The sequence below is a fragment of the Balearica regulorum genome, chromosome Z (assembly GCF_011004875.1).
Source record: "Balearica regulorum gibbericeps isolate bBalReg1 chromosome Z, bBalReg1.pri, whole genome shotgun sequence".
Taxonomy (NCBI): Eukaryota; Metazoa; Chordata; class Aves; order Gruiformes; family Gruidae; genus Balearica; species Balearica regulorum.
In genome coordinates, this window is record NC_046220.1 from 8,204,870 (window position 1) to 8,220,214 (window position 15,345).

Below are 15,345 nucleotides of genomic sequence, written 5' to 3' on the forward strand. Positions count from 1 at the left end.
ATTGCCTCAACGCTGCTTTCTAGGAAAAGTCTGAAATTAAGGGTACATAGGTATGTATGTAAAATATTCCAAAAAAATTCCAAAATATACAGGTTAGGAGTTTATCTTTGGGGGCTAGTGAACCAAAGCATTGTCAGTGCATGCAGCCCAAAGGAAAGAGAGTGAAAGCTAACTGTGGGGCAGCAGTGGAAGAGATGTGTCAAAGCTGAATAGCACAATTCCTCTGAACGTGGCTTTTCCATGTTCAGGCTTCCTCTCTGAGCACTACAAAACAGAATCAACTAGGTGAAAACTGTGCTAAGATTTGCTGAGGTTTCACAACAAAAACATCTGCTCTGTGGGTACCAAACCAGTGGAAGGCTTTAGCTGGCCTTTGGAAACGCTGCTCTGTGTGTGTCCATCCATCCTTGCAGGTTAAGAAGAAAGCAGTCTTTTGATATCAACACTTCATATACCAGCCAAGTGTGTGCAAGGCAAATACAGCCCAGCCCACATCTGTTCTCATGGACCAGCAAGATGCTTAGAGCTCAGCCAGCACAGAAGGATAAAATGTAAGGATGTAATCAAAATGTAAGATTTTGGGGAAGACTGTCTGTCTTGCCCATGGCTTTCACTGCAAAACTGCTGTGCCACTTGTCACTGTACCTGCTAACAAATACTGTCCACAAGGAAATCAACAACATTAGGCAGCTCCACAGGTTGCAGACATTACAATAGAATAGGTAGTCAGAAGCCTCTGGCTCTGAAGACAGCTAAATCTAAGAGTCTTTGAAATTTTATTACACACCATGTGAAAGGGAGAACCTCATGATTGGATGTGCACTGCGATACACATAAATGTAACAGCATTTATATGCCAGGATTTTTTCAGTGACATATTGCTTTAAAAATGGTAAAACCATCCTCTCAGTTCTCAAAAATGACGTACATTCATTCCCAGAGCAGCCTTGCTATACAACACCAGGATTTGCAGTGCCCCACCTGCAACCATCTACCTGGAGCACAGGTAGATGCATTCCTCCACAGCCACCATGCGAAGTGGGGACAGACTCTATGCTCTTTTGACCCTGGGCACCTTGGGAACTCACTCAGTTACCTCTGAACCGGACAGCAGACTCTCCAATCACACCACAGCACCCAAAATATTCCAATATCCTAAAAGACTTCTTTTTCCGAGCCCTTAGGAAAACAGAAATGTCAGAGTTTGTAGGCTCTGCTTAGCAGCCCTGTTGCAAGTCACAGGAATACCTCCTTCTCCACTCCTCCAGCAATACCAAATGCACAAAATTAAGCATTTTTCTCCCATTCCTCTGGGTAGTCAGAAAACCTGCAAGCAACAGCAGCAGACAGCAGCTCCTGTCAGTGCAACGGCTCAGACTTACAGGGGCTGTTTTCAGCACAGAACACATTTGAGCTTTAAATCCAATCCTTAAGAGCCACAATCACGTATATCGTGTAGACTGGCAGGGTTACTAAAAGCTATGCAACGAAATTACCAAAGAGCAAGCTGTTGGCATCCACACAGAGTATTCAAGACAGCAGAGATTTAAGCTTTGTGCATCAGTTAGTGAGGTGCTCTGAACTACAGCTGGATAATGGAAAGGAAATAGAGAAGTGTTACTACCAGTGACAAAGTAATAAAATATCCCCCAGCAGACAGCTTTGAAGCTAACAAGTGTTTACAATGAAATTCTGAAAGGTCAGTATTATCAACCACAACTACATTTTCATGGAAAAATATTAAAATTCACTGTACTTGAGACTCTGGAACACTCCTCTGCATGAAGGAGTACTGAACTGTTAAACACATGTACCTTAAAGAAGAAAACAATCTGTGTTTTTATTATAAAAAGCATGTGTTAGTAGTGGAATTCTGTTCCAGAACAGTGTCACTTCATTTAAACAGCATGATTATATCTATGACCAACTAAAAACATACACTAATATGTAAAATAGATGCAGATATTAAAAAAACTACCCCCATCAAAGCTTAATCTGCACTTTAATCATCCTCACATATGGCTATGTTACTGTAGCTCCAGTAATCTAAAACTAAGCATCCATACAGTTTTTCTGCTTTAATCCTACAAATAAGAAAGGGTCAGGAAAATGGCATCCAGTATCAAATGACCCATTTTTTTCCACCTGTAAACAAAACATACTGGGTTCCTACTTCAAAAGCCAGAAAGCACAGTGAAGAATTATGTAAAACTATGTACCAGGAAGGAAGGACAGGAAAGACAAATGATAAAAACAGCCAGATAATTAATTTCCAGGTATGCTTTTAAACTTTAAATATTTATACTTAAACTAATAAACATTTTGTTGAGCACCAATATATTATACTGATTAGTTATTAAACCACTTCAAAAGAACTTTGTTCTGCACTGCACAGTTATTCAGCACATTTGATGTACAGATTGGGGTTTCTTATCTCTGCATGATCTGAAAAAAAAAATAATCCATCACTAGAAAATTTGAATCTAACATTACAACAGTCTCACATTTTATAAATTGGCTACTACTACATCCTCTATTTAGGTGTGATATTAGCCTATTCTTTCCCATCTGTATAAACTGTGTCTGCAATCTGAGCTCTATCCTATTTTCCAAACAATCTTCTGTGAAATAATGTAACATAAGTCAGTTCACTAAAAGCAATACTTACTTCTGCTGTACTTTCCGCCTAAGAATAGCATCATTAATACAATACTAAAATCACTTTGCCATGTATTTAAACATAACAAAATCTAACTGCAGAATTTTTTAATCTAGTCATTTAAAAGAACTACTTGAAATTAAATCATGAGATACTCTTCTGTATTGTTCTGCTGCCAGATAGGTGAACAATACAGGACATTAGCAAATACAAAAATATTAGAATCCTGAACTAAAAATTATTTTGACAAAGCAGAAGGCTGCAGATAGGAATGCACTGCACTGAATTAACATCTGAACATCTTAACAATCTCAACAGGATGTCTGTTTGCTAGTGTGCTAAGAGATCTGCTGATCTCTTTTACAGTGAAGCACACCTGACATTTTTAGATGTGATAATATATCACTACATTTAAACCAGAGTGAAATTGATAATGTCACTGCTATCTATGAACTGCAGGTTTTAATTTTATACAAGGTAAATAAATACAAATTGATCAGTAATTTAATCTTCATTTAATCTCTTAACTTATGATAAATGCACAAAGTATGAGTTCATTCATCATGGTAAGGACATAGCTCAAGTACAGTGAATGTATAAAATATATAAAATCTGTTTTAGAGACCACAGCAATATGTAAAACTACCAGTCACAATAATTCAACACCTGAAAAAATATAATGAAGGGTATGAAACAACAAACATTGCTTTCCGTGAGCTACATTATCTAGATCAAAGCCTAGCAGCCTCCTGCCTAACTACAGCATTTCAAAGAAAGAAAATGTATTACTTAAACACTGGGAAAATGTAAGATACAAATGGGTATGAATTGCACCTGAGGAAGCCCCTTAACTGCAAATTGCTGGAAGCTGGGAGTGCGCTCAGTGTAGGGGGGGTAACATTACCCAGTTGCCCTGTTCTCATACTCTACTCTGATACTGGCTACTTACCTTAACACAGTACAAGATGAACACTATTATGACTTCTGTTGCTTTATATTTTGTCTCACTTATACATTTTTTTCTTTACCTTCCTTCTGAACACACTGTCTTTCATAACAAGCAATTAATGCCATCAAAACCCAAAGCCGTGGCAGAATTACCGCTCTGCAATCAATAAAACTGTATTTATGTCTTTTTAAACAACAAGCATACAAAAATAGTCTATCTCTGGCTTTTTCACTTAAGTGGTTACATTAGAATCTAGATAACTTTATGGGATAAATCCTGAATTGTTAAATTGTGCTGTGACCGCTGTAATTTTATGCATTAGCAAAGAGTACAAACACGGGTAATTATAATTGCTACAGTGAAATTTAAGTGATATCTAAAAAAAACCCTTAACATCCTTCTGTATCTGTTCACTTGTTTTTCTGTATAGAGGAGAAAAAGTAATTTACTCTCAAAACACCCAATGTCTCATGCCCCTCTAGAGAGGTCCAATGTTCCCTTAAATAAACATGCAGCCGTGAGAAAAAAATATTCCTGAATGGATGTCAAATACTTAACAATAATATACAAGTACTATAAACGTTGTCTTCACATCTGTTTAAAAGATTGTATAAAATATGCAAATGGTAATCAAATACTTTTGTTTATGTTCACACACAATATATTTCAGCTATTTGTGCCAAAAAAGGAACTGTTAGCTACTTTAGCCAACATGAATAAATGCCTGATTACTACATTTATAAGGAGTTAGACACACCATTTAATGGTAGCAAAACACAGCTCGCAAAAATGAATGAGTACATGAGATGATGCTACAATCTTTTTCTTTACAACAACAATTTTGAGATCCCAGGCATATGCTGTAACCTGCATTTGTGCATTTTATATTGGCACCGATGCCATAAAATCTTTATTCTTAGGAGGAAAATTTAGCCCATGAAATTCTGCTGTAGTATGGATGGACTTTATTCCTAAATCACTGCTGCAAAAGAAGATTCTAATGCAGCTCTGGATGATGGTGGTATCAAATGGCAACCAGTTTAACTCTGAATTAAGATGAGTTTCTTTAAAGACCTTTAGGTAGTTTGTTTTACTGCTCAGATGTCTTAATTATGGGAACAAGGACAAAGTCAAACTTAAAAGACTTTCCTTTAGGACTGTACTTTGTGCATAGAAATATAAAGAAAACAGCACTCTACATTCAAAGTGAGAGGATTTAGAACAAGCTATTTATCTATTAGGAAAGACATGTCGTTGCCAACATCACTATAAAAGGATGCTCTTCTTTCCAGGACAGTACATGTCCTCCAAATAAAAGTCACGTTGCATTAGCAATACCAATTTACACTCTTTCTCTTCTTTAATGATAGAGAAGGAAGTGTCTGCAGTTCTGAACTTGCTAAAGCTACGGTCATTCTGTTCTCTTGCAGACACAGTATATTCAGACCAATAGAAGTTATTGACATTATCCTACAAGGCTTTGAGTCAGCCTCAATAAAAGCATCACCTCATCCAGAACTGGAAGAACTGGGGCAGAACAAAGGCTACTAGAATCACAGGGGGAAAAAAAAGGAAATCCTATTTTTGACGAGTACTTAAAAATTTAGTTTCTGTAGCCTGCAAAGTAAAGGTTAAAATGCTTTTGGCAACTCTCTAAATACATATAAAGTTTCCCCTTCCTTGAGACTTAAACATCAGTTTTAACTAGAAAAAGATCAAATGACTGCAAGTAAATGCAGGCAAGTAACTACACAGAGAGTTCCAACCATTGAAGTCCCATATTTGCTTCTGGCAAACAGTGTGTCTTGGAGCCAAGAACATGAACTACACTACAGTAAAAGCTGAAATACATCAACAGGTTAGGGTGACTTCGGGGCCAAAAAGGTGAGCTCATCCTAACAAGGTTTTAAGTGATGTCCCTTGCAGCACCTAAAAAGAGGCTTCATCACCATGTATTTGATGTGGTCTGGAATACTTTTTAACTAATTAATTCCATGCTCCTGGAGTTCTACTAATGGTCTGGAAGAATTAAGACAGACTTCTCTACCCTCAGCCTTTTTCCACAACCTTGGCACCAGAGGTACCAGCAGGGTGCTGGGCACAGAAGTGCACTGGGAGCGCTGAGAAAACACTGAGCCTTGTGCTGGCTACACCTTGCCACCAGCTCAAGGTCCGCACAGAAAGTAGGGAGAGGGACCTTGGGCCTCCAGGTGTGGTGGGCACTGCCACTTTATCCAACAAGTGCTCTGTTACAGTAGAGGCCCAAGACATTGATGAAACCTTTGACCACCACTCTTTTCCCATGGCATACTGTGTTATGTTACAGGCTTTTAATTTTTTGCTCTACATTTACTCCAGTACACTAAGCATACTCCGTGGCTTGACCTACACCACAACTGACACATGTATCTCCAAAACATAGATGTGAAGTTGTATGCATGGGTGAGGGGGCTATTTTTTTTCCTATTTCAACACAGGCTGACAAGGACAAAGCCTATTCTCCCCAAAGCCCTGAGCAAGCTTTCCATGCTGGAAGTTGCATGACTTCTGAACTCTATGTTGAGGGCATTCTGCTCTTCATAATCTTATAATTAACCGCACTGCATTAGGTTCTGCATATCATAGATAACATATTAAAAAACCTAAGAGAATTAACAGAATATTAAAGAAGTACACATTTACTTGTGGATCACCCAATATGTTTAAGCTACTTCAAACCACGAACACCTTCAAAAAACAGTAGCTATCACCCCAAAGAGAGAGAGCGCATTGTGCAAACTAATATGTTCACATCACACACACACAAGAAACATTTATCACTTCCAGTTTTCCACCCCCGCCACGCACCCAAGCTTTTAAAATTTTGCACTACATACTTTTCTAACTCATAAACTAAGTACTTTTGCAATAAAGGCAAACACCAGTATTTTCCAGGTTATCTTCCAATTAGATAGCAAAGTCTCTACCTTCTCCCTGGCTACAGTACTAGAAAGACACTTCACGATGTCTACCCACTGATATTTAAAAGATATTCTACCTCTCCAGGAACAGACTGGGGGGTGGGGGGAATCTCTCTTATGCAATGCTTTCTATACACACAGGTCAAAGTTCTCTACACAGGAATGGAATTCTACACATATTCCCCTACAGTGGCTATAAGTTGCTTGGTATGATATATCCATCACTTATCTCAAGTTCTACTTTAAGTACCTAGTCACAGCTTTATTAGCTTTGCAGCTTGATCTAATATGGAAATAATAAACCTCCATATAATCGTGCTACTCATATGCCTTTTACAATTTTGAATGCTTTGTTCAATTCCAGCCAACCTTGACAATGTCAAGGAAGGTGTTTGCTTGCTCTCAAGGAAACAAATTTCCTACAAATTGTGCAAGAATCAACAGCTGAGCAAGGCACAGACACAGATTAATACTCAAATGAGGAAAAGGATGCAATACTTGTTCCACAGTTGTCTATTCTCTTTGGACTCCAGACTGGGCAACAACTTCCTTGTGCCTTCTTTTATACCATTGCCACAGGACAATATATCCATAACATAAAACAACAAAACAGGAAAAATGCAAACCGGATCCAGGTTTGCTTAACTAGGCCTATGTTAAGCTTATCTTTCTCTTCTTCCTGTAGCTATTAAAAAAGCAATGACTGTTTCACATCAACTTCAGAGGTTCTGAGATTAATTTTGCATTAGGAAAGGAATTATTTTTAGGTGTTGCACACATACAAAGACACTAAGATCACACTGAGTTACAACACTGTATCCTAAGACCAGTCCTTAGCCCGTTTGCTGTTGAGTATGATAATACACAACTCTACTCCTTCTTCTGCTGAAACTCCATTGCCCAAGAGGGAAACAGCATGTTTCATTCAGTCAAAAACATTCCAATCAACTCAGCTTTCTATTTCCTTTTCTTTTTGCTCCCCTTACAGAAGTTAGGCAAGAAAGGCACTCGATGTAACTTAACATTTCAAAGGCAAGATAGGCAAGGTAAGATAATGCTTCTGTAATCCACAAAGATGTAACACCTTCAAAAAACAGTGATTTTCCTGATTCCTCCTAAAAAGTTCAGTCCTCAATGACTCTCATATTCTTACCTCATCATCTTTGTATACCTAGGTGAAAAAGTGAGGACATTACACCTCCCTTGGTTAAGATTTCTTTTTTCTTTTTTCTTTTTTTTCTCTTTTTCTTTTTCCCAAAATCACACAAAACCTTTTCTTTTAAGTCTCTCAATGTATTACATCACCGATGATCTAATGAATATCTTCAAGTTTGCCCAAATGAGCTGTCTGTATACATTGTACTTTTATTCAGCCTAGTGTATGGTTTCTCCCCTGGAAATTTAGTCATCATTCCAAGTGATTTTCATCTGTAAGGCATAAAGCAGTAATTACACCCTCTCACTTTTTGATACACCAAGGGAAATGCACCTACCCACTGACTGGAAATGATGCAGTACAGAAATCTTACTTCCTTTCAAAATGTCACTCCAGGAGGCACAGGTGAATTACAATTACAGAATGTTCTCTAAGTGCATTTGTGTGCATTACTGGAAACAATATTGCCGAATGTCTGAGGCACTAAGTACATGAAATTACAACTTAAAGTCAGAAAGGGAGAAATACACAGAAACAAAATAGCTTTTTTTGCTTCAACTGAGGAGTACTGTGACCTCCAACCACAAAACTTCCTTTCATACTGAGAAAGAAGGCTGAGAAAGGGAAGTATCAACCTCGAGAAGTAGCAAAGAGCTGAAGAGAAAGAGAAGAAACCAAAACTGCAAACTTGTAAAGCAGGTTCTGCACTGAAACAAGGGAGAATTTAAACTAAGTTTACTAGTTAAGAAAGAAGGCCTTAAGTCCCCAGGCAAGCAGTTTTCTATCCTCTGTGTCTGGATAAAAACTCTATTTTACTGTTGAATGGTGTTTCACCTGACGCATCACATATGTGATCATTCGGGAGCAAAATGGTGAGAAGCATTCCTCTTCAGGTCCCCATCCTCAGTGCTGTCACCACACCAGACCAGAGCCTGTGCTCTGGCTCCCCCCACCGACAACTTTACAAACAATTCCCAAAAGGTCGTAAGGTGCCTCCAAGGGAGGAAAAGACATAAACTAATTTACTTCAATTTATTCCTGTAAAATTGCCCAGAAATTCTATCTATATGCTTTTAAGGTGAACATCAGGCACGTAATCAACTTCCATAATGTCTAATAATATTTAGGATGGTTACATCAAAAGCCTTTCTGAAGTAGGTAAGATATATAAAAGCTATTATCAGAAGAATTAAAAAAAAAAAAAAAAAAGCGCATACTGAAATCAACTTATTAAATCCCTGCCAGAAACTACAGTGTGAAACAGTCTAACCACTATGGCTCCTACAAATGAAAAAGGTCTCTAACATTCTAAATTAATAAAATAGGAGGGAAAAAATAGTTATGTGCTTTTCTTAAATTACTGAGAAATAATCCTTACAAAAAGGCTAATAAGAAAATTAAGCAGTGATGCTTCAGAATATAGTGCTTTAACATATTAAAAATTGATCAAGGAAAAAAAATGGTTCTGCAGAAACATCTGTATATTACCAACAACAAGAAGATGCTAAAACATTGGTATACCTCACTATTTAAAACTGTTAGAAATTAATAAAAATTAAAGCTGTTTAATTTATTTACAAAAGTAAAACAGAGGGAAAAAATATTTCATATAACCATAACAAAAGGATTTTCTGTATGCTATAGCTGAAGTGAACAAAGTAACAATCAAGTAAACTCTACATTGATGATGATCAGGGAATGCACATTTAAAGGAATAGATCCAAAAACTTAAAATGTAGTCAACAAACATTGCATGGACTCAATATTCTTATTTACTATGTATTCAAGTAAAAGACTCCAATAAAGCCTGCAAAGAGAAATAAAAAAAGATGGAGTCCATTTCAAGACAGAGACAACTAAACCCAAGATGATAGTATCACAAAATAAAGCATTTCTAAAGCATTAATTAATAAAGCATAGCTCAAAATACAAGAGTGACCAATCATCACATTTCAGAACTAATAAAAATAAAAACTAATAATACTAAATACTATGCAATATATTGTATACAAGGATAACAGAAACATCCACAGCTACTTTAGAACAAATTAAACACATTAAGGACGCAAATACTTGCAAAGCAAGACATGAAACATTAACTGCAAGTTTAGGAATAAAACATCTTCCAATAGCAGGTAATCCTCCATTGTCTGAGAAAGTATACTGAATTAAAATGTTACACAATCTGATTTCTGCATAGGAATTTCTAACTTGCTCTAAACTTCCTACTTTGAAGTACTTAGATGTTCTGTGCCCAAACAGTAGTTTAACTCTTTCGAACCTATATATAATGTCCACATCACCTATCATCTCATTTCCTATGTAAACTCTACTATGGATCTTAGGTCTTCAGGAAAAATAAACACAAATGCAAATTTAGCCCACAATGAAGAACTATCTCACCTGGATTTCATGAGGGGCTGGGTTACCCATTTCTTCAATCTCCGACGTCCAAAGGAAGTTTTAGTATGATCCAAGACCCAGAGTAGGCTTCCTTTTGTTTTCATATCAGTCTAAAATAATAAAAATAGCATAATTATTTTTAACTGAACAATCAGTTATGTAGTTAAAGGATCTTCACCACACTATTTAAACATTCTGCTTAGGCTTTAAGATATGGCAACTGAATGTTTGTTTACTGATCTTGTTCATCAACAACGCCTTACATAAAGTACCTCCAACAGTTGTAAGATACTTAAGTATATTTTTCCTTTAGCCAGAAAATCCTTTTAGAGAATGACTGGAATAAATTAAACAAGTTAAATTAAGTCTGTGCATAAAGGTCTGTGCAGTGGCGCAAAATTAAAAACAAACCCTACTTCAGTCCTATCACTTGACTGCAGCTGCTCAACAACTCAAACTTTAGGAAAGTTCTTTGCTAGTCAAAGCGCAGTAAGGTTCCTAACTTATACTAAAATACAGCATAGATTAACTTTCATTTATGCCTCTGAAAATGTACTTGTCCTTCAATTTGATCCCATTTAAAATAATTTAAACCTTCTGGGTGACATTTGCAAACTAACTTTATTGGCAACAGTATGTCAAGCAGCTGTAAAAATCTCAGCATTTCTTACAAAAATATTACATTTGTACTTACCTGATTCTGTAAAATTTCAAGATTTTTCATTGTTGTTCCATTAATTGTCATGTATTCAGTTTCACTTGACAACCGTTTGAAATCGCTGGGGAAAGGAATTTCACATGTTATATTTTAAATTTGGGCACAGACATAATGGTGAAACACTGTCTAGTTTCTCACATTAGAGAATTCATTAGGTATGCAAAATAAAAAATAATCAAGTAAGATATTAGAATCTATTCAAATAAATACAAGAACTGAACACTAACAACGTCTTTTAATTTACTGCTTAGGAAAACAAGATTTGTGACTCAATTCCCAGTTTCCTACAATGACTCTGACACAGCTCAGAATAAAATCCAGCTCTCACATTATTTAATCCTGATCCACTAACTGGTTAAGGAAGTGCCCCTTCTTCAGTCTATGATGAAATTGAAAAAGTATGTGCTTTTGTTAGTGTTCTGTGTAGGATTAGGGACAGGGATAGGACTAAGAATTAATACTTCAGGAGTGGAACAGACTTTTAATACATCATCAAAACAGCATATCAAAATACATATTCTTATTTTTTACTAGTACTACTACTATAAATTTAAACAGACTGTTAATGCAATTACTTAGGAAAATAAAAACAGAGTATATTTAAACTATTTTATTTTATTTTTAATATGAAATAACCAAAATTACTTGACTTTTTGACACTCCCTAACAGCACAGGATGAGACCAACCCAAAGGTTGTGTTGGTTTAGAACCACCGTTAATAACAATTGTATTAGATGTATTATCATATTAGATATGAAAATTATTTCAGAATCAGACATACATATGTGGTAGCTGGGACCGTGAAGTGAAGTGCAAGATCCTCACTAAATGCTTCTGACAAATCAAGTCATGACTGTCTAGGTTAATCATATCGCTGACTGCCCTTTGCACAAAATCTAGGACACTCTTTATGGTCTCAGACTAAACAGGATGACTTGCTGGGTAGGATTTAAAACTGCTTTCTTGACTTTTCACAAAGTTTTTTTCAGTGCATTCAATTCTAAACTCTCTAGGGGAGCACTAAAATGCTCAAAGTTTTTTGTTAGGGACACACAGCTGCATTATTGCTATATTAAAAACAAAAACAGCACTAAAATTTTCAGGAACGTGAAATATTCAGAGACTAATGTTATATACTTATGTTGTATGCAGGTGTTTGGGCCTGCTAGCAGATTTTTTCCTAAACAATGGGTCAAATGAGAAGTATTTTCCACAGAATTTAAAAAAAAAAAAAAAAAAGTAGATTTAACTGATGCCCTCAAGAATTTTAATGATAGTTTGGAAATATAGCTGACTCAGAACTGCACCCATAGTCATAATTTTTCTGTTCTACTGTGCTATCCCAGCAACCAACAAAGTTGACCAGCAAAACAAAACCTTGGAGACAAACACAGTAGCGCTTTCCAAAGTACACAATATTGTAAGTAACAAAACCATACTTCCTTTTATTATCTTCAGTCACATCTGCTGATGCTCGCAAAAATCAAATCGGAATGATTTCTGCTTGGCTCCCAATCCTTATGATCAACAACAAATCCTACCCACTCTTTCAAAAGCACCTCTTCGCCATCTAGGACTTACCTAAACTGCAGTTTCCACATTTGCTGCATTTTGATTTGCCACTCAAGCCTGTTGTCTCTTAATCCCAGCTGGGTAAGAACCATGCCTTTCTATCTCTTCTTGAAAGCGAAAAGGATGCTTTTGGCTGTTTCCATCAACCTTCAATCACCCACACGTGAGTTTCAAGATTGTCTGTTTACTGGTTCTAGTGTTTCCCTACTTCACTTGTCTTCAGAGCACTTAACATAGAGCATATTTTTTTCACAGCAAGCTTAATCTCTGGTCATATTTAAAGAAAACTAACTCTACTCCACTGCAGAGTATATTTACTATCCTTTCAGAATCAGATATGCTAAAGTTGCTCTCATAGCATAAATTATGTGTGGTTTATATTATCCAGGTGTTTGCTTTATCTGAGTTCCTCAACCCTGCTATTAACACTAATGACTGAGAGCTTAGAGCATATGAATAACAGCCAAGATCAACTGCAGTATATGCCCAACCAACAATTCCAGATGTCACAGCACAGAACATGTTTTGCTTCCACCCACTCATCTTCCTTCAGCTTGGGATCAGAACTTGATAAAAAGTTGAACAAAGACAGACTCTTTGTCAGAAATGTAGGGACAAAATGGCATAAGAAGAAAGCTGTAAACAATATTAAGTCAGCACTGGTTTTGCAGCAAGGACGTCAACATCCTTGTGAGAAATTCTAATGTGCTGCTATCGGCCATCTCCTGCATCAGTAAAAATGACCCTTCAAAATCACTTCAGCTGGAACACAATACAATAATTCCTTCTGTAGGTGACAGTGTGACCTGGGTTTCAAAGAACAGACTTGCAACTGTCTCAAGTACTTAAACAGCACAAAACACAAGTGATGGAAGCAAGGCAAGGTAGGATCATGCCATCTGAGCCAAGAAAAATGAAAAGAGGAAACAAAAAGAAACACAAGCCTGTAGTAAGATTTAGGACACTTCTGAGGAATACTCATGAGAAAGAGGTTCTTACTCATAAAATGACTTTTCAGAGTAGAACCACACTCAATGAGTATTAAAGGGTAACTATGATTGCTTTAGGACAGTAAACTACATCCTCAGACTTCGATTCTTTTATCTTATCTGTGAATTTGGTTCTTCCTGGTCATTCTGCCTCCCGAGAAGCTTGCAGTGAAGGGTACTTTTTATGCTTTATTCATTATTCTCTTCACAGGAGATATTATATATAATTTCATACTCAGTAACCCAGCCTAAGTGAATGCATGTTATTCAGATCAGTAGTTCTCAACTACTTTAATACTGCAAATCTGTACAAACTTTTCAGCAAATCTGCTGAAAATACAGCAAAGGCACTGTATTGAAAGCCTACTAAACAGCAGATTTTCTGTGCTCAATTACCTTTTACAGACATCTAGAGTCCATGTCTTTGAGATTTCTAAGGGTGAATAAACCACTGAACAAAGCTATATATTTAGACAGGGATCCCCATTCAGCCTTAAGAAGTAAAAAATAGCCTCTCCATTTCTCAGAAGCATTAGCTTTCTTTAGATATGAAGACATTTACCACAGTCTAAGTAGCAAATGACATCAAGCTCAGACTATGTTTTGTATTTAATTAACCAGTTTTAAATTCATTAGTGAATATTGCCACAGGGCTAGAACTTCTGATCTGGATTCCTGATGTGATAGCAGTCCAGAAACTACCAGCTAAACCAGTAACAAAACACACACACACACACACACACACAAAAACCACAACAACAACAACAACAAAAACCCCCTGAGAAATACAAAACAAAGAACAAGAACAGAAATAGAGGATTTGGGAAGGATTAAGAGAAACAAAAACAACCTCCATCAATTTTATCCTGAATTAGTCTTCTTTTTCTCCACTGAACTCTTTTCTCCACTGATTGCAGGAGTGGGCCTGCAATCTTGTTCCACCCAGCTATCTGCATTCTCTCAGCCTCCTTTCCTTGTACACAGCCTCAGCACTCCTATGAACTTCAGATGTCCAGAGTGCAAGACATCCCACCTGCTGCTCTTCTTCTGTTGTCTCAAAAGAGACAGCAAATCCTGTGCTAAGCACCTCTTATTAGTGTCTGAAAACCGTACCTTTCCTTTATCAGTCCCTCATGCTCCTGAGCTGAATTCAAAACCTCCTAAAATCATTTCCATACTCCCTTTCTCAAACTGAGAGTGGGTAAATAAACCCATGCATTGTCTTGTATACCTGAGGTTTCTGGCATCATCAGCACTCAAGAAATACAAAAGCCTTATGAATGCCATTCCTTCAAGTTCGATGACATTTCCCCTGAAAATTCAAGGATGTCCACCATTTTAAGTCAAAGAACTTACATTTTGACTCTCAATTTGATCTTGCGAACTCCCTTCCACCCCTACTATAAAGTACAATCAAATATTTCTCCTCTTCTTGAATTCTTTCTCGCTCTCCTCTCTCAAAAGCCATTTTAACCCTTCCCTCTCCTCTTTCACTTCTGCCACTGTCTTCTACCTTTTCTGCTCGTAGTTCTCCAATTCCAACGCTACTCCCCTCCTTCAGAAGGATATCTGTCTCTTTCATTCCCTGCATTTCTTGAAGTTCATCTATCACTGTTCAAAATCTAAGAACTACAGTGTCTTTCTTCTGTGTCCAGTATGCTGGAAAACATATAGGTAAAATTAAAATACACTGAGACACATTTCCCAGCAACTGCTATGCAAATGATGATTTTTCAAACAAAACTGGGTACTCAACTGTATTTGAAAACCTCTCCTAGATGAGTACCGGCTTCTTGTCAAAAGCTGATAAAGGTGTGTCAGTATGCAAAGGTATTAAAACATGTTGATTTAAAAAAGTTTGTATCATTCATTGTTAAATCTATTTTCACTTGCTGGTAGAGCTCTAATGCAGTCTAGCCATATCCCAGGGTACTGCTG

General features: G+C 36.9%; 1 protein-coding gene across 2 annotated transcripts in view; it reads right to left on the minus strand.

The window, feature by feature from the left end:
• The window catches only part of MSH3 (mutS homolog 3), a 121,340-nt gene that overhangs the window by 55,734 nt on the left and 50,261 nt on the right, over nucleotides 1-15,345 (minus strand). For both annotated transcript variants that reach the window (XM_075739476.1, XM_075739475.1), the window contains exons 11-12: nucleotides 10,822-10,906; nucleotides 10,128-10,237 (exon numbers count right to left, since the gene is read on the minus strand). In XM_075739476.1, coding sequence (XP_075595591.1) covers nucleotides 10,128-10,237; nucleotides 10,822-10,906 — 195 coding nt within the window. The remainder of the gene's footprint in view (nucleotides 1-10,127; nucleotides 10,238-10,821; nucleotides 10,907-15,345) is intronic.